A 20,718-nucleotide genomic window follows, 5' to 3' on the forward strand; every position below is an offset into this window, starting at 1 on the left:
AAGCCTTGTCCTCCCTAAGTCCAAAAAGTCTTCAAAATGAACTGCTTAGTCAACGGTGGGTGTACTGACAGTATCCAGTGCAGCTTGAGACTCTTATGACAAACTGTGGTCTGTCCCCAGGCTGTATCCAGAGACACAGTGGTACAATAGCCTTGTACATCAGAGCTGCCAAATGACTCATGTTGCAATTTCTCTGCCCAAATCGGCTGCCTACATAGTGGGAGATGTACAAAGGATTAGCTCAGTTCCTCACAACACCAAGGTCATGAGTTCAATCCCCATATGGGCCATTCACTTAAAAGTTGGACTCTGATCCTTGTGTGTCCCTTCCACCTCAGAATATTCTGTGATACCTGTGGTATCATGAAACCTAGAGAGGGACTTCTTAGACCTGAATTTATTTCTCTTCTCACATATTTCCTACCTACTGCTGAATATTTCATTCGGGAAGAATATCCTACCTGTATGGTTAAAATTAGGTGGTTGTGACAGGATAAGCTCTCTTTTGGAGAACCCTCTTATTCCTTCCCCAAGGATTAATAGTAGTATACATCAGCCAGTTCATGAAAGCATGTGAGAGAGTCAGTTAACAATAAACATGTGAATTCATCAAAGAAGAAAAAAAAATACACATATCCATAGCATATTAAGTGTAGTCTGTGACTTAAAGCTGTTTATGGCTAAAGTTCTATTACGTAGAAAAGAAAAATTAAACTAAGTTTGTAGAGGTGTCAGGCAATGCACCAAGTAAAAATGAAAAGCATTAGCATTGCCGGAAATCTGGATTAGAGGGGCAACATGTGGTGGAAAAAACTGCATTTTGCAAGCAGGTGACAGATTTTAAAATTATATGAAATACAAAGTCAAGTGTAGACAGATGAACACATTTCCCTTTATCCTAGCAGGGTTATTTCACAGATCATGTCATATAACTGAAGAAAAGTAAGAATGTGTCTCTCTTCAGGTGACAGTACTATGCTTCAATGAGATGCAGGGCAACTCTTATTTTTCAACAACTTAAATGGGAACTAAAAACACCTTGACACTTTACTAAGTTGAACAGACAAGTCATTGTGCTCCCATTGCCATTTTAAGTGCTTTACTTTTGGGAAGCAGCACAAGAAATCCTGGAAGTGATAGAGGGTGATCCATGTTATCCCAGTAACATTTTACTAAGCCTAGAAATAGGTGGCCTAATAATGTGAAGATGATGTACAGTTGGGTCAATTCCTAGGAAAATAGAATATGCATATGATATGATTTCTTGTTGAGAACATGTGACAAAATTATTTCGATCACTTTCCAAACATTTATTTTTGTAACAGATGATATCAGCTGGGTTTTTTGGGATTTTTTCCAGTTTATTATTATGAATAATCATGTGCTTATGTCATATATCATGTTTCATTCTTTGAAAATCTGTAGCTGTTTGGTGGAGAAGCCAGAATAGAGCCCTCAGGAGATGAGGAAAGACTTGCTGAGACAGAGTAACTTTCTAGAATGTGAGGGACAAACAGGTTGTGGGGGAATGATGGCAAAGGAATAAGCCCTATGTAAAGCAGAGATCTGATGTCCTCAGATGTGTTGAGAACAGCATGACCCCAGGCTTCAGAGGGACTTTCCCTAGAGACCCAGACAACACTGCAGACTTTTCTGCAACTCTGGAAATATCTGATATGCTGAAAAGAGGATTGATTTATGAAGATGCAAGTACAATCTTTTGCACAAAAGAGCTATCTAAAAATTCACAGACATTGACATAGTAATATGAAGATACTCAACAACCTCAGCTCCAATTAATGAATTTCAGTTATCAAACATTTAAATATGACACCTCAATTTTATTTTTACAATATTTTACATTTCTTAACTTTTTACAAAGCATCATATAAACTGGAGATATGATTTTGTGCCTATTGTTTTGTTTTGATTTTCCTCATTTTGAGTTTTCTCCCCCTCAAAAAAATCAACTGTTCTAGTGTCTGTTCTAATAAAACCTAGCTTTCCTAGTAAAAGGCTGTTTTGGAGTGTTCACTCTAGAAGCAAAAGTCTGAGCAGCCTGACCTCAAAGCTCTGGGCAGGTCAGAGCCCACTGCAGCGCAGCGTGCAGTCAGGAACAAAGCTGCATCCCTGGGAAGGCTCCGTGGCACCAAGTTCACATCTGTTACAAACTGACAGATTACCAGTTCAAGATCTTCCCTATGGTGTTGCTCATTTTCCCAGCCTACCTACCTGCATCTTTATATATATGATTAATTTTACATAGAGAACTTGGTCATTAAGAAATTACTTACTGCTTTAAAACACAATTAATTTAGAATGTGATTAATAAAAGTAAACTGAATCCATGTCCTAAAACATCCCAGTTTTTACGAAGCTGCTTGGAAACTATGTAATTAAATTTAATTGAAATCTAGTTTAAGATCCGAAGATAAATGGATGAAGGAAATAGTTTAAAGTAAAACACTTGGAAGGTTTGCATCCTTTCAGACTTTACTTTTCCAAAGTTTTTTGAAATAGGGATTTACTGGAAGAATCATTTAATAAATTGAAATTGCGGCAACTCTTTCATGTATGGGGTTAAATATAATTGTTTATTCGATGCTTTGTAAAAAGTTAAGAAATGTAAAATATTGCAAAAATAGAATTGAGGCTGAGGGGTTGTTGAGTATCTTCATATTACTATGTCAATGTCTGTGTGTTTTTAGATAGCTCTTTTGTGCAAAAGATTGTACTTTAGTTTAGATCTGCTCTTTCATGCTGTTTTATCACCAGGGAAAATTAGATATCTGTTTCCCAGTAGATAACTGTTTTCCAGTGTTTCCTATTTTCCAGTCTGTGATCCCGTGGTCTAAATAACTTCTTATATTTTGTGCTGGTTTATCTGGTATATTTGGAAAGAACATTTTAAATGCTGCACAGAATTTTGAGATTGCAATGTTTCTTATCATTTCTGTTGTTATTCATTGGTTGAAAACCATTTCTGGGAAAAAAGGGCTTTAAAGAAAACTCTGCATGTGTGTTTGTGTCCTGCAAAGTTAAAACAAAGAACAAATTTTTTAAGTGGAAATGTGATATCAAATGTTTAAAAAGTTTCCAGTTTTTTAATATAAATGTTGTAACTCTCCCCCTCCCATTCATGGTGGTACTTTCTGTCCAAATGCAAAGACATAATCTTATTTAGCCAGAGACTAAGAAGATTTCTGTATTTAGTAGCAGTTAGTCTTTGTGGCTGCTTTAAGATTCTTGAGCATTGGTGATTTAGTAGCCTTCAAAACAGTTACTCATTGTCATTGGATCTCTGTTCCTTCATGTCTGTGAATATGTTCGGCTCTGTGATTTTATTTTATTTTCCTCACTGAGTCAATATAATAATTCTCAGTGATTTTGGGGAGCACAGCTGAGCCCATTTAAGAAGTGACTGTATAATGGGGACTGACTGATAGTTTGCACATCACCCCTAAAATGCCAAAAGGAATGAAGACAGTGAGCTTGAAATTAAAAAATAATAAAGGATCACTAAAAGGTCAAAATATTTGCTTTTGTTTAAAAATTAAGTCATTAAGTGGTACAGAATTTTTATCAGAAATGTTGCTATTTAAGAAAGATTGGGGGCTTCATCAAGTATAATTTTCTGTATAAAGTGAGAAGAGGCCCAAAAGCTTATTGCTGAAATTAATTTATTAATTGACATAGTTTCAAATATCTCCCGGATGCCTTAGGTTAATGTGTGTGTGGACTGAGTGTACAAGAAGCAAAGCAAGCTTAGAGTCTGTTTCATCACGTATCCAGGTGGGATTGTGAATACTCAGTGCTGAAAAATCAGAGAAGCATCACAGAGTAATAATGGGATCTTCACTTTCTCCCTTACTGCCACATCAGGATGTTGTGAAAAGTTGGTTGGTGGGGCTGTGAGAGGAATAGAGACTCTTGACTTCATCCAGCGTAGCATTTAGTTCACAAGAGGCACATCGCAACAGCAACCTTTGCATTCAACATGCTGCTGAAACAACAACAGCAGGAAACAACAATCCACAACAGTTGTGATACTCTTCAAGAAGGAACACTACACAAAAATAAAGATATTTACTAAAAAGAACCTAAAAAAGGTCAGCGAAGAGAAGGAAGTTGTACCAGGTGGTGTGGAAGCTACTTAAGGACACCATATGGGATATTCAAGGCCAGCACCCACCACCTGTCATGAAAGGCGTGAGAGAAAGTGAGAAGACAGCAGAGCTAGACAACAGAGTAAAGGAAGTTAGAAAGAAGTAGGTGTTCTTTAAAGAGCTGAGTTCACACCCAAATGATGTATTAAACATATTTAAATGTAAAAACATGGTAAGACAGGTGAAGGAATGCTTGAGCAAATGTTACAAACAACTAAAACTGGCTATAGGTCTTACTTCTGATACACCAGGAGCAATGTGTCTGCCAGTCTTTTGAGACAGTGATCATGGTGTAGAATTAATGTTTAGAGAGGCTTGTTTCAAAGAAGTTAAATAAATCCTGTTTGCATTGCTGTTAGCTGTGGAAAAAAACTATGGAGAATCCCATGATGCAGCACTTCTTCCTAGGCTTTCTGAAAGGATATGTGAAATTGAAGCAATTTAATGGTCATGCAACAAAATAAATTATAAAATAAAATCACCAGTACCAGGTTTTATTCACCTAAACTTTCTGAAAGAATTCAAGGAAAAAAAATTGCCGGCATTACTGACAGTGATGCATAACTACTTGTTTTTCAAATGCCTTGTTATCAGAGATTTTGTGGTTGGATAGTGTGATGCCAGTTTTTTGAAACAGTTCTTGAATCATCTAGGGAACTGCAAGCCTGTAGTCCTGGGGTTTGCTTTAGGCAGTTCACCACAAGTTATGATGCAAAATAATATTTGTGGATGCTTGAAAACCTGTGATATGCATGGGACAAATCCACAGAAGGTTTGCAAGGAGAAAGTATAAACATACCTTGGAATCTTTGAAAAGCTAGGATAAGAATGCTATAGTTTCCTTGAATTTCCACCTAGTTTTTGTTAAAACCCCTCACCAAAGAGAGCACATAGACGTAGCATAGATGAAGCCTCAGATAGGGAAGTAGATGGAGAAAAAGCAGCACTTCTCAAAACAAAGAGGTCACAACTGAAGGCTTTTGCTCAATAGATGGTCAGGTAAAACGAGTGAACAGTGATATCAGGTTTTCTGATGGCTACACGGGTATCGACTGCACTAAAGGCAAGAGCTGGATGCAATGTAATCTCAGATTGAGTGATTTGTCAAAAACACAGGTAGTTGTCAAGTGATGCACTTAGGAAGAAATAACCAGTCAAAATTCACCTGCAAAATGGTGGGCTCAGAGCTGACTGTTACCAAGCAGGACTAAGATTTTACAGTATGACGAATAACTGAGTATTCCAGCACTCAGCAGCAATCAAAAAAAGCAAACAAAATTATGGCAATTATTAGGGTAAAAAGTGTAATAGAAGGACTATCATTATACCACTGCGTAAGTCCAAAGTTCACCTTTTCTTGAATGCAGGGTATGGCTACTGTTTGATACAGAATATAGCCCTAGGTAGTTGTTTGTAGTGACCAATTACAATTCCTCCTATGGCAGGAATTTGATGTAACTTATGAGTAAGAGAAATTCATCTGTATGTACAGTCAAATAAACATTTAGGATTGAGGACTGATGCAGATGATGATATCTGCCTTTACTGATTATTGTCATTACTGTTAATTGGATATGCTTAAAATACAAGAGTTACTACTCTGTTGTGTTAGACAGCATTTATGCAGCATTTGCCAGTTTTGTGTGAATTCTTCATTTATGAACACACAAACATAGCATGAATGAACAATGGAAAGGCAGTCCCTATCTTAAACAGCTTCCAGTCTTTTGCAGTTTTCTCCAACATCATGAGTGTTGCAGATTACTAAAAGTTTTGAAGTTTTGAATTGAGATTTCTTTTACTGATTTCAAATGATGATTTGAAGCAATTTCCACCCAAAAAGAGTGTGAAAATATTAACATCATTTTATGCTCCTGAGATCTTTGCAATATTGCTTTTATTTTAACGAACCATTACATTTTATTGCATTCACTAGTCACAGCTTTTCACTCTCGGTCCAACTGTAGCTGCAGATGTCTTAATTGTCACTAAAAATAACATTCTTTTTTACCTTACAAGATCCTGAACCAAAATTAAATTCCTATGCATTGACTGCATGGTTTAGCATGGAAAATCCATCCACTGTATCAGGGAGAAGAATAAAACTTCAACTAGCTGGAAAAATCAGGAGAGGCATACGTCCTGTTAATCTGAAAACAAACAAACAAACTAAAAAGCAAAAACAGCCAGCAGAATTGCCATGAGAGACATCCAGAAAGCCAGCTGTGGGACTTGGTTCTTGAACAGGAGAGCCAGCTACCATACTTGAGTCGTGATGAACACATTATACAGATTTCCAAAGCTGAGAGGATATTCTTTGACTGACTTGTTCTTGGTCTGCTTTATACACCTGAAGTTTGTTCTAATAATATTCAGGGACCTGATTTTTAAAATTCCCTAGTATTGTCAGCTTATTCTCAGAGCCAAACTTCATTTTGGCATGCTGTGGAATTTGATATCCTCTTAGACTTGCAGACACTAAGTAAACAGCCTCCCATTTTTCAGTGTCTTACAGGATGCTGTCCCACAATGTTTCCATCTGCCATTGTCTGAAGGAACCAAAATAGTACAGATAAACTCGAGGAAGCTCATCTTTTCCATCACAGAGTTGCCAACAGGGTGTTCATGCTGATGGTTAGTCTGGACAGGAGGAAGTCAGCTATTAGTTAGCCTATGTTAAGCTTTGTATTTAATCTGTTTGTGTCTCCAGCTGCCCTGATGATGAATACAAAGTAACTTACTAATATAATAGAAGTTACTAAATAAAAGTTAGCTTATTGGTAATCTTAATGTCAATCATTATTTTTTTATTTTCTATTTTTTATTATTTTTTTGTTTTCCTTGAAGATAGAAACTCAATGCACTGACTTTTCATTATCAAAATTCAATACGCTGTATCTATAAATGAATCCTCTTATTTCAAGTCTGGGTTTTGACATATTTCTACCTCTGTTCTGTTAAAGAATCATGCAGTTTGAATGGAGGAAACATTTTAGTCTTTCAGACAAGATAAGATAGGCAGTTAGAAAATGACTTTTACAGCTAGCTTTCATTTTCAGGCTGCTCATTCCCACTTCTATATCATACTGTCAATCAGGCTACGGCGACTGTGCACCTGCGTGGTAAACTGCATCCAGAAAGTAATCTATGCTAAAAAAAAATTAACTCCAAACAGTTCCTGAGGAAGGTGTTCTTATTAAGGCTGAAAGAAATGCCTATGAAGTTATGACTGTGATTGGAAAATGTATATGGGCATTCCGTCAGGGAGACACTTTGCTCAGTCTGAGAGAGCACCAAGTGCAGCTAAACAGGTTAGAGTCAATTGCTTCTGGATAATTAGATTACGTGATCAATTAAGTGATTTGTGGAACAGAGATGGGTCTTAGGAGAGAGAGAGGTGACAGGCCATTATGGAACAGGGGAAGAATCATCAGCTCTTTTGGAATTAGGACAAGCTGTAGGTGCAGTTGTGGCTAGAGTTAGTGTGGCCCAAAAGCTGCTATTCCTCTCGTTGTTGCTGAAGTACTTATTCACCATCCTGAGATTGCTTGCATAGTATATATTCCCTGCATTTGTTTTAATTATGCATTAGTTATTAGAACCAAATTTGTATCTCTTGAAATTTTATCACGCCTCCCTATTGGTTTGAAATCTAGAGAATCTGTCAGAAGTTCGTTTGTTTTGTTTGGGTGTTTTTAATAAAACAGTGGATTTTGTTAATTACCAAAAGTCAATCTCATGAGCAGACTCATGTTATGAAACACCTTCTTCCATACTAATAATTTTTATAAAAGAGACTAATTCTTCTCAGTTGTTGCAAGCCTCTAGTCAAAATTCATTATCTCCATTTCCTTCGTGGTTAACAGAAGGGGAGAGAGAGAGAGTAGTCCTTCAGCTTGCATTTCCATCCAGGCTGGTTTAGGATGAGGCAAACTGTTTTCTGAAGATGGTAGTGTCTCTTGGGTTATCTGAGGGGGCATAAGTCTAGGTATGCACTGAGTATTTTCAGACAGCTTAAGCTGTGGGAGCAGATCCCACTGAACATATTGCTTGTTGAGATCCTTGTGTGAGACCCCTGACCTAAACTTTATGTTCCTTGTACAACGCTTATTTATATTTTAGCATGACTGTTATAACCAGGTAGCCTTACTGGCTATATGAAGAACCAGTTCTTCAATCTCCTGTGCATGCCACACACATGGGAATTCAATAGCAATCTGTACCATTAGTAACACAAGGATTTACTTTCTTCTGTTAGCTGGTGAAACTGCTCAGGTTAATTGGACGTCACCTTGTTCTTGCACAAGGAGGCAGAAATGAAGTCTGTTTTGTCACTCTTTCTTTCAAGTCAAGTAATACAAACATTTTTGGAGTTTCTTTCTCTGGTAACTTCTGTAAGAGTCCTCCTCTTGTCTGCCAAAGTCATCTTATTCAGGGATTATGCTAAGAAACACAGTATTACGAGCTTGAAGAGCACAACAGGTTTATATAATAGCTTTGGAATATTTTTCCAGTTATTTTCCATCTCCTTTCTTATGTATGCAAACAAGGTGTTAGCTGTTTTGATCGTTGATACCCACTGAGCAGATGTTTTCACTGAGCTTTCTATACTGATGCACAGGTCTGGCTTTTGTTTTTCTTGAGCTGATAGCAGTTCACTCTAGCCCTAGCAGTAGGTTGTTCAAATAGATCCCTTTTGTGTGCATTGCTTTACATTCGTAAATGTCTAATTTTGTCTGTTCCTGATGCTGAATCACTAGTAGCTCCCACACATGGAAGAGTGGATACTAAACAGATGCTAAAATACAGGACAAAGAATGACAAAAACCGCTAAAGGACTGCCACTCTTAACTCCTCAAGAGAACTTAGATAGGGTAGTGGAGTCTTATGTTTGATTTTTTTCCCGTGTTGGAGGAAAGCATAGTTTTTGTTTACTTTCAGTCAGATAGTTATCTTAATGCCTACACATAGGAAGGCTACATTCAGTCTGCCTTTTGAGAGCTTCACCATGGTCTCTTCAGACCTTCTGCTGTCCTGAGGTACCTGGGATAAAGAAACTTTTGGATTTGACACAAAAGATCAATTATCTTAAGCCGGGTCCTGGCTTCTGCACTGTTTTTTTCAAGTGGTTTCAAACCAATTGAGGGTGCTTGTCTGCACAACATGCTGTAGTTTTGCTGAGATTTGGTGATTCTCAGATGCTTAAAGAGCAAGTTAGGCCACTTTGCTGAGAGCATAGATTAAACTAGCAGACAGTGAGGTTCAAGTTAATAGAGGGCTGAGGAATTTTGCAAAACAATGTACCTACATTTGCATTGAAATTCACCTATTATAACACAAATACTCCCATGAAAATCCAAGTTAGATCTCAAGATGAAACAGTGATGTTTTGTTTATAGCATCTTTCACCATTCATATCTGCCTTCAGTTCTGATATTTTATTCCTTCAAGATGACACAGACGTTATTTTTCCCACATCCCATATGTCCAAATCACATATAAAGATATTTAGCTCAAATACCATGAGTGTGAAACATTCCACACTGTGGGTCCAGGGTGACGTTTGGCATGTCTTTAACATGCTGTGGTGTTCAGTTATAATACAGCAAATTTATTTTTATGCAGCCTGCCTTCATTGAAAGTATGGAAAATTGCTTTGCAGTGAGTCATCTGACAGCTAAAGAACTACAAATCTGTAGTGATATTTAAAGAGAAAGTGGCTCAGAGCTGACAGAGTTCAAGACAGAAAAAGAAACAGAAATGAAAGAGAGGGCCTCCAACCGTGGAGAAAATAGAGGCAAAGACTAGTTAGGAGGAGGAGTGATGAGAAAGCCAAACAAGCTGAGAATGTCAGAGGCAGTTCAGGAGATTATGCATATCATCCTGAAACGAGCATTGGGCTTCAGGTGTCTCTCCTGTGTTACACCAGTGTTAGCCAAGCAAAGATTCTTTGACCCTAAGGGAATGTTGTAAGCCCAGATAAATAAGAGTAATAGGCTCAGTGCACTGTGAGGAATTTAGAAACATGCAGGTAGAGGTTGAGGGAAAGATAAATGGCTTAGCTTTCTAGAGCAAGACATTAGAACTGGTAGTTTGACCTTGGCTGAGTGCCAGGTGCCCACCAAAGCAACTCTATCACTTCACTCAGCTGAACAAGGGAGAGAAAATAAAGGTTCATGAGCTAAGGGCAGGGAGAGATCACTCACCGATTACCATCACTCACCTGGGCATAAGAGACTCTACTTGGGGAAATCAATTGAATTTGTTACCAATCAAAATCAGAGCAAGATAATGAGAAGTAAAATTGAATCTTAAGAACACCCTCCCCCCCATCCCTCCCATCTTCCCAGGCTTAACTTTATTCCCTGTTCTCTACCTCCTCCCTCACAGTAGTGCAGGGAGATGGGGAATGGGGGTTACAGCCAGTTCATTACATGTTGTTTCTGCTGCTACTTCCTCCTCAGGGAGAGGAGTCCTTCCCCTGCTCCAGCATGAGGTCCCTCCTATGGGAGACAGTCCTCCATGAACTTCTCCAGCATGGGTCCTTCACATGGGCTGTAGTTCTTCATGAACTGCTCCAGCATGGGTCTCTTCAGGAGCCCTTCAGCATGCATGCAGTCCTTCAGGAACAGACTGCTCCAGTGTGAGTCCTCTGCAGGGTCACAAGTCCTGCCAGCAAACCTGCTCCAGTGTGAGTTCCTATCTCCTTAAGGCCACAGATCCTGCCAGGTGCTCCTCTGGTGTGGGCTTCCTATGAAGCTACAGCTTCCTCAGGCTTCCACTTGCTCGAGTGTGGGGTCCTCCACAGGCTGCAGGTGGATCTCTGCTCCACCATGGTCCTCCGTGGGCTGCAGGGGCACAGCTGCCTCACCGTGCTCTGCTCCATGGGCTGTGGAGGAATCTGTTCCAGCTCCCAGAGCACCTCCTCCCCCTCCTTCTTCACTGACCTTGCTATCTGCAGAGTTGTTTCGCTGACATAATCTCACTGGCTGCAATTACTTCTGCACAATAACTTTTTTACCCCTTCTTAACTATGTTATCCCAGAGGCATTACTGCTGTCACTGATGGGCTCAGCCTTAGCCAGCCAGCAGTGGGTCTGTCTTGGAGCCGGCTGGCGTTGGCTCTGTCGGACATACAGGAAGCTTCTGGCAAATTAACTTTTCACAGAAGTCACCACTGGTAGCCCCCACCATGACCAAAATCTTGCCATGCAAACTCAATACATAGAAGAACACTGGTATTCTGCGCTCCATGATGTTCAAACGTGTGAGGATTTTGTTAGACCATGAAGGAGAGAATTTCAGTTAGACAGGAATTATTACAGGCATGAATATGGACTTCAGCAGCAGTGCACTCAAAGGGAAGGTGGGTTCTGGCAGTCTTACTTGCCTAATGTTAGGAGGGCTAACACTAAGAAGTGAGCGTGTGGGAGAAGCAGTCAGTTCAGGGTCAGAGATGACTTGCTTTGTGTAGAGGGATAAGATCTGAGTAAAGAAGCACAAAAGTTGTCTTGGAGAGCAAGAGAGACTTATTTCCCATGACATTTGAGCCTTTTGAAAAATTAGCTAGTAAGGAAATTATAATGTAGCAAGGGAACAACAGAACGGAGGCAGGCAGTTAAAGAGATTGGAGACTACTTGCCAAGGTCACTGTTGCTTTTCCTATAAAGTTGATGTCCAAAACTGAGCTAACAGTAAGATATCCCAAAGGAGGAGGATGTTTAAGGAGGAGGAAGTAGATGAGTCAGAAGCAGATGCCTGGTGTTTTTAAAGCACCACACTGTCATGAATGAACATCATCAATATAAACACGTTTTGCTGTCAATTGTGTGCTTTCTCCTTGCATTCTTGGTCAAGTCTACAGACTGCTGGTGGGGGACTCGTTGGGAACGTCTCTCATGCCAAGTTCCCCAGCCTGTCCATACTGCTTTTTGTTCTGGGGGTTGTTTTGACCTCACTTGGTATAGAACCATATTATCTGCTTTAAGAAAGTAAATGCAATATACAGTATGTATATAAAAGGAGAGTACAGTCTTTATTGAAAGTAGAAGGGAAAAGAGCTTGTCGTCTTACTTTTATGATTAGAATGTCTTTCAGTACTACAATGTCAAAGCCAACTTTTCTAAATGCATTAAGGTTAGAGCCACTCTGGCATCCCAAAATTTGAAGGGTGTAATATTTTATTGTTCTCAGTTCTAAAATGCTTATTACAGATCATCTTATTTACAGCTCTCATGTCTCTTTTGAATCCGCAGAAGAGGAATATCAAGGGCAAACCAAGAGAAAGTGCGTTCGAAGGAAGAAACAAAAGAGCAGTTTGCAAATCTCTAATAATTTACATGGAGAACAAACAGACTGTGGAATGCAAGAGGCTCTAGTTCAAGATAATTTACAGCTGCAGCAGACAGACAGTCCCAAAACAAGCAGAAATAAAAAGAGGAAAATGAAAAAGAAGCGACAGAAAGAAAAAAAGAGAGCAGCTGGCTTGGTAACAAAAACTACCAGTGTGGATTTTACATATCAGCCTGACAAAAACAACAGAGAAGAAGCAGCAGGCTTAAAAGACATAGATGAAAAGGCAGATAGCATTCTGGACTTCCTGCAGGCAACACAACAAATTTATTTTGCTGACAGTATGTACCACTCTTTCTCCTCTCTTTTCATGAGCATTACCACGCAGGGGGAAATGGATGTGCATTTATTAATGCTGTAAAATGGGACAAATCTAGTAGAGAAGTGTCTCTCTTGAACTCGGTAAGACATGTGAGTGCTTAGTATTTGTCCCACTTTCTGGTGTGTATGTGAATATGTAAGAATCCACATCAATAGAAAAAACCTGTGGTTCTTTGTTTCTTGTCTTTGAAAATATACATGATATTCCTTACTCTTTTCTTAAACATTCCAAAGCACTCGGGGCAAGTGGTTAAAATGGGCCAAATTCTTCTTTCCTCTGCAAGCCAACATCCAGAAGGATTACTTCCTTTCAGAGGACTTCAAATGAGGGCAATTGCTATCCTAAACTACTTTCATGCTTAGCATCTCTAAACCAACCTACTTTTCAGAATGTTCTCTTTCCCAGGAGGAGATTTCTTTGTATTATATAAGGAAATCTAAACAGCATGCAAGAGGAAAGGGCAGGATACTGTTGGCACTGCGAAAGTGTATTGGCATAAAGCACTTCTGAACAAGATGAATGAGAACTGCATAATGCATATTCCATAGCACTTTTCAAAGGATTGCATGGATGTTATCCCTAATGGCCTATTGAATGTTCATCTGGTCACTGTGGAGCTGAATGGAGAATATTAAACAACTTACATATCTGTATGAGTCCATCTTAAGTCAGAGCTCTTGGCTCCTAGTCCCGTAAAATTCATCTTTAGACTACAGAATTACTTTAAACACCCTGTTAGGATGACATCAGGGATTTCATGTTAATTTTTTTTCAAGATGTGTGCTCAGAATTTTCTTTGCTCACTGTTAAGTTTTTCTGCTGCATCAGATCTTCATACATTGGAAATCTATCCTGCTTTTTGGCTAATGTATTTCCGTCACCAAAAATATGAATTTTACTACTTCACTGTATTGCTAAGTAAATGTAAGCTAAATTACATGTGTTTGCTGTGGTAGAACACCAGAGTAACTGAGAAAGATTGCAAACTCTTCAAGTTCTGCTGTTAATGCATGAACAGAACAGAAACCTGATCAGTTGTCCACAACTGTGTTGCATCTTGAATTTTAAGAAGGAGTGTTGTTGAGCTTCCAGCTTTTCTGGAAGTCAAGTTCAGGTTTTGACAGTTTTTGACAGCCTGACTGGCCCTGGTTTCAAACCAGCAGATCAGTGTTGAGCCAATGAGGACCTTGGAATCCACAGAGAGGAATTCTTAGGTAAAAGGAAGTTCATCTGCAGATAAGATGTGACATCCACAAATCAGAGTGTGAGTAACTTTCTTGTTAGGCAAATTGTAGTTTATATATATATATTTGACATTATGCTGTTTGCCTTTTCTGGTTGAATGACTTTAATACTCCCTGTTTCTTTTAGATAAAATTGGAAACCATTGCTTTTAGCAGCATTTTCAAATGGTCACGTTGGATTATGCTTCTACTATATATCTTAAAAAGCTGAATCGGGAAAATTCTGTTCTTCTCAGTTGGTTTGCTTGTAAAAAACAAAAGAATTAAAGGGAGTCTGGTTAAAGGGACAGACTACACCTTGTTACTGGAATGGAAGAATTTATGCTTTAGTAGTGTATAAACAATGCCTGCCCTTCTCTACTGTCTTCCATGCTGTTATACCTGCTTTTTAAATAAAAACATACAGGTGCAATAACAAGATAATTGGTAGCCTCCAGAAGTGCTTTGCAGTAGTTCCACAGTTTCCCTGTCTCCAAATGTGTGTGCATTTTTGTAATACATAGTGTGTAGGAAGCAGAAACACAGTGCTTTGGCCACTGTACAGTTTCTTCATCACGCCTTCTTCCTCTGCTAATTTTGAAAATTTAGATTCCTCTTGCATTCCTGTCGTTGTGAATCCTACTGTCCTTTTTACTTATTGAATTTTGTAGTTTTCCCCTCTTACCATTGTTTTTATATTTAACAAAAAGTTGGAGGAGCAAGCTGCTCTTTAGTGCCTGATATTTGATTGTCAGTTGTACTAAAAAGGAAGATGCTGTCTTTGAAAAGAAAGTATAATTAGGAAAATTTTTCTCTGTGTTCACTGAACATTTTTAACATAGTTTTCCAATTGTTTTCCAGAGAAATCAGAATGCACAGATACTGCTGTAAATTCAGCAACTGCCCAAGAGCTCTTACAATATCTTGAATCTCGCACCGTCTCTTCCTCAGATGTGACTCATCTACATCGTTTGAAATCCCTTGTATTGCTACAGGATATTGAGAGATTGAAGGATGCCTTGAAACAATTCCAAGAACAATCCATGATGCTTCCTGGTAGGTACCATTTGGTACCATTCACTCATGTTCATTCACTGAATTTTTTTTGGTGTGGATTAAAATTCACATAACTTCTTTTATTATTATTATTATTATTATTATTATTATTATTAAGCTGTAAATAATTATATAATGATAAATATATGCTTATATAAAACTTGAAAATATCGTTCTTGCCAAAAATACAGCGATTACCCTCTTTCCATTTGGTTACAATCAATACAGAAACTTTTCTCACTTTGCAGCAACTATAGAATACAAGATGATTCAGGGTTTTAAACTAAAAAGAGAGAATTCCTTCCTGTAGAGTTCGGAGCTGATACGTTTTGGAAAGGACACTCTTAGAGAAGTACATATGTGTTCTTTTAAGGAGAGATATGACAACCCTTAAGATTATCATGGATGTGAAGCATCTACATATACATGGGACAAAATCCTGTGCATTTCAAGCCTACATTCTACAATCTTAATTATAATCACACAGTCTCATTGGATGTAATACGCATGTGCAAACCAGGTAGAACTCAACAGGAATAATGAAAATGGTATTGACACTTTATTGAATTAACTAATTTAGCTTCTGTCAGTTAAAGCAAAATGGAACTGTTGAAGTGACTACATTCAGGATTCTTTACAGGCCTTATCCATATTCTCTGCAAGACAGTTGGAATTCTGTTGGGTTTTGCAGCCCAGAGGCAAGTTGCTCTCTTTACTTTTATACAGCAGAAATGTCCAACTGAAGAGAGAAAACAGAAGCAAATTAAAAACCATAATTTTCTGATGCATGTATTTGTTGCTTGGAAAAGCAGAAGACAATTTTCTGAGTGATTTTTAGAATTCATTAATGTTTCTACTGATAGAGCCTGGGATTGTTTACTCTTCCAGTTAATTTTTTTTTCCTTAGTAACTCTTGTCACTCCAGGCTCAATTCTAATCTCATTCCAAGTTCACAGAGATGTAACCACAGTAGTTGATTTGATATTCATGAGGTATAACAACATAAGAAAGAGGAAAATACATTCCTATAAATTATTAAATGATAATTAAACACCTGCTAGGTATTAATTTGCTTCAGCAGAATTTAACAATACATTCTGTTTCTAATTCAGGAATTTCAATGAATGAAAATTTAATGCTCTGCAATTTTACTTCGAATTAGGCCTTTAATTATAGGGGCTCAGAAATGGGTCATCTTGTCTGGTCTGGGTATTTTACGTTTTAGGTTTCATTCCCAATTAAGAGGTGATAAAAGTTAAGAGTTATTTCAAAAACTTGTTGTCTTAGCAAATTCAAGTTCTTATTATAGACATACAAATTAGGACTGTTTATGGAGATAAAAATGTACAGTACATTATAGTTATCTCTAATTTTTTACAAGTTTGTCTGATTATCTTCCTTTTTTCTCTTTATTTTTACTGGGGAGTGATGTACTAGAAGCAAAGGTCATTCTATATTAACATGGTAAAAAACCCAATCTAATTTAGAAAGGTGTATTATTTTTACAAAATAAACATTTTATTCCCTGTGGTTCAAGAATATGTTAAGCATATTCTTATCTATGTTAATATGTTAAGGTTCAAGCGATATGTTAACCCTTTTTCCCATGGCTATGATTGTATTTAAGCTGCTAGCATCAAAGGAGTCTTGATGGGTGCCATGTTTTGTTCAGTTTTATCTTTAATTCCAGGAAGGGAAGAGTAGGAAAAAAATTAGAAGTGATCCATCTCTTTCATATAAATGCACGTTCTCCTTTAGTAAAATTTACAAATTATACATACCATTATATGTCTTTTATTTCCTCATATATCTGTATGTTATGGTTTCATCTAACTCTACACTGGGGTTACCAAGTTTATGCCTTATGATAAGTTTTGTTTTCTTAGTAACTTTTTACAGACCCCTTAAATAAAGCCCTGGTCTGCAGATCACAAATTGAAAATCACTGGTTTAATACCATGTTTTGGTATTTCCTTCATGTCTCTTAGCATGTTATTCATATTGGGAATCACAGTGCAACCAAAAGAAAGCAGAAACAATGAAGAAATAAGTTTCTGTTTTATCTTAAGCTCCTAGGTCCCAATATTTACTGTCAAAGAAATTGCTAAAGAGATTGAAACAGAAAAATTATCATTAGGTATTATATTTAACCCTTCATATAAATGAGAAAACATATTTAAATAAGAAAATCTCTGGTTAAGAGATTCTTGTTGTTCTGTCTAGTTGTCATCCTCCATCAGCTTACCTTGTACTTTGTGCTTCAAGTTACTCTGTCAAGTTGACCTTGTAGTTCAGTGATCATACAAAGTTGAGGTTGGTCAGGAGTGTTTGTGTGAACATAATTATTTAAAGTGTCGTTGTTCTCAGACTGTAAAAGACAACAAAATGTCCTATTACTGTTTCCATTTATTTGGTACTCTTTAACAAAAAGTACTTACCTCTACCTAAAATCTTGTATAAGTGCAGGGAAGAGATTGTTTAGAAGTCACACAGATATGGATTTCTCATGTGGGGCCTTTGCCGATCTCTGTCAGAAAGTCTGTGTCCGTTTGCAGAAGGAAGCCAGAGACCTTCATGGTCCTGCACAGTGCAGTGGGCAAAGGAGAAGAGTTGTGACTGGAAGTAGTGCTCCTTTTGCTGGTTGGAAACTGCAGCTGTTTAAATGAGAGCTACTTAATTCCTATTTCACATCAATTATTAAAGCATAGGTGATCGCCTAATTAAAAAAAAGTCAGTATCTCCTAATTTATGAACTCATTTATGAACTTCTACTCATCAACTTCATTCCATTATCTATTAACGGTTTCCCTTTGTTGGTTAGTTTCAAATCTCAAACATACTCTTCCCTTGTTGCCTAGGAAATTATCACTCATGGCAGAGCTCGAAGCTTCTTTTATCTGCCTTTTTTTGGAGAGTTGTCCTTTATATATGTCTTCATTGCAGGGGGAGATACATTTGGCAGACCAGAAATAATGCACTTACTGTGTGCCTACAGTGCAGAGGCTGATACACAGAGGCCTTAAAATTATTAAATTTACACTTCTTTTTATGAAGTAACATTCAAAGAAAAGGAAAAGAAATTTGAAAACTACATTAGCATAACATAGAATCATTTTGAATGTGAATATTACGTGGTAAGTACTGTGGAAAGTCCTGTCATTAAAATCAATAAAGTCACATAGGTAATCAGAAGTCGTAGCATTTTGACAGAAGTCGTAGCATTTTGAGGCTTTAGTGCAGCTGTCTGTACAAGATGACTCATTCTCAACTGGGACTTGCAGATGCTCCTGTAAGTTCAATAGTGGTGTGAAATGACTCTCCAAACAGAAAGAAGTGAAGATGCATTCTTTTAGCCTTACCCAATGATCATGTAATTTCAGCTTCCTTTTTTTCTGAATTATTGAATCATAGCAAATAGGACATTTCAAAATATAGGAGCAAAATTTTCTCATACAAATGACTGACCTCCTAAAATGAAGTGCACCTGCTTATATAGAAATTCATATGTATTCAAGCTCTGATATCTTCATTGGTTTTACTGAAAATGCTCACACAAGTCTTTCCTGTTCAGAAATGTCATGGAGTTATTTCAGGAGGAATGTGTTTTCTTTGTTTCAGATCATACTAAGGTAGCCACGTCTCTGTTTCACTACTGGATTACAGATATCCTTCCTGTGAAGAACAGAAAATAAAGCCTTGCCTGCATCTGTATGCACAGGGTTAAAATTTAATATACAAACTCATAACCAATTAGCAATTGTTCAGGAAGAGCAGTATCAATACACACTCTACAACTTCAGGTAAACGGATTTTTTATTGTGTTACAAACTTCAGAAAAGAGTAAACAAGGTAAAACTACATGTGACTTTTTGTGTTTGGTTGGTCAGGAATATCCATATGCTGTGTGGCCTGAGTCTTCAGCTGGATTACTATGTACATTTCTCCTTAGGATAAGGGACTTAGCTGGAATGATAAAGTCTGTATCAGGTATTTTGTTTAAGAACAATAGTATTTCCTTTTTTTGTTTGTAAATATATCATTCCTTTCCGGAAATTATATTTCTTGACTTTTTTGTATATCTGCTTGCTTGGAAAACAGAACTATATTTTTTATATTTAAATCTAAGCAACAACACGTCATGAGGAACATATTTTTGCTGAATAAACTGCTAAATTGTGGAAATAGATATATTTCTACATGTGGGTCATGTAGGTACTGTTTGGAGTTATGAAGAAACTTGGATGGCATTTTCAGAACTGTTCCATGGCTAAGCCTGTTACAATCTGACGGGCCCCACTGACCACAGAGTTATGGGACTGGGTTCTCTCACTGATTACTGTGTAATCTGTCTACTACTATGTAGTCTTTCTGCAGCTGAACTTATCCGTGTGTAGATAATACAGTAAATAATATCCACGGCTGTAAAATGTTTTGGAATCATGAATTAAAAAATGCTTTGTAAGAGCTTTCAGCCGAGTCGTTCATCTGGTCTTCTATCTTGGTGTGTTAGCTTCTTCATCAATAAGATAGGGGCAACATATTTATCTCCTCCAACATGTGCTTGGAGATACACTACTGATGAAACTATATAAACATTGCACGGTTTTTTGCTTTGTTTTTTATTTTTTATTGTGTTGCCTGATATATCCTGATGTAAGGCATTGGTTTAGGGATGCTCAAGAATTTTTAATAAAAATACAATCATTTCTCTTTCTCATTTATTGAAGAAGTTAAAAGGGATTCAGTAGCACACCAAAGGATTGCAGGTGCAGAAAAACTAGTCTTGTTGCTATGGCAGCTATGTGGAGCTCTGAAGAACTTGAGTTTGGTCTGTATCTGTTAGGAAAGATGCATAAACCAAACATTGCAGAGGGGTGCTCTCTGCTTTAATGCTCCTTAATTGTTAATAGGCACTGTACTGTAGATGTGACTTTTCACTGAGATCCTGTGTGCCTCAGTCCCACATCTGGAGAAAGAAGAAAATATCGCTTTGATGTGAAGCACCTAGGTAGTCTCCTAGAGCACCTAGACCCATGGGAAATTAATAACTTCATCCTCAGATTAAGGTTTGAGTGTCACACAATAAATGAGGCCTAGGAACTGCAAAAAAGGATACACAGCAACTCATTGGGTAAACATCATCTGTCCTAAACACTGAATATGAAAAAAATAAATGAGGTCATGTAATTAAAGGCAGAATTTTGAAACACAAGTACAAACCAGGTCAAATAAGGACCACAAAAACCACTGTAGTGCCTGCATTTCCTGATGATCGAGTGACTGTGCTGAGGGATGTTATAAGGCTGCTGCCTTGAGTGGACCCCAGGACCTGTTAATTCCTTCTCCTTGTCCTCTGGATCTCAGGCTGGTGTACCTGGAGATCTGGATATCTCCCTCACACACCAGGTGAGGTGAGTGCAGCTTTCATGTTCCCGGGTTCAAACGGTAGTGATGCTTAGCATGGATCTTGGGGACATGCACAACACTCACATGGATGACTACACGGGGCTTTGATGCCTTGAATACCGGCACAGGACCCCAGTCTGCCTCATATCCCTGCCTGGATCCTGGTCCCTCTTAACTCTATGGTTCTCCTACT

General features: G+C 37.9%; 1 protein-coding gene across 4 annotated transcripts in view; it reads left to right on the forward strand.

Annotated features, from left to right (window-relative positions):
- Nucleotides 1–19,824, forward strand: part of ERICH1 (glutamate rich 1) — a 66,252-nt gene extending 46,428 nt beyond the window's left edge. For all 4 annotated transcript variants that reach the window (XM_032683843.1, XM_032683845.1, XM_032683842.1 and 1 more), the window contains exons 4-6: nucleotides 12,422–12,799; nucleotides 14,925–15,119; nucleotides 18,738–19,824. In XM_032683843.1, the coding sequence (XP_032539734.1) occupies nucleotides 12,422–12,799; nucleotides 14,925–15,119; nucleotides 18,738–18,811 (647 nt within the window). In that variant the 3' untranslated portion in view covers nucleotides 18,812–19,824. The remainder of the gene's footprint in view (nucleotides 1–12,421; nucleotides 12,800–14,924; nucleotides 15,120–18,737) is intronic.
- Nucleotides 19,825–20,718: the final 894 nt, after the last annotated feature.

The sequence above is a fragment of the Chiroxiphia lanceolata genome, chromosome 3 (assembly GCF_009829145.1).
Source record: "Chiroxiphia lanceolata isolate bChiLan1 chromosome 3, bChiLan1.pri, whole genome shotgun sequence".
NCBI lineage: Eukaryota > Metazoa > Chordata > Aves > Passeriformes > Pipridae > Chiroxiphia > Chiroxiphia lanceolata.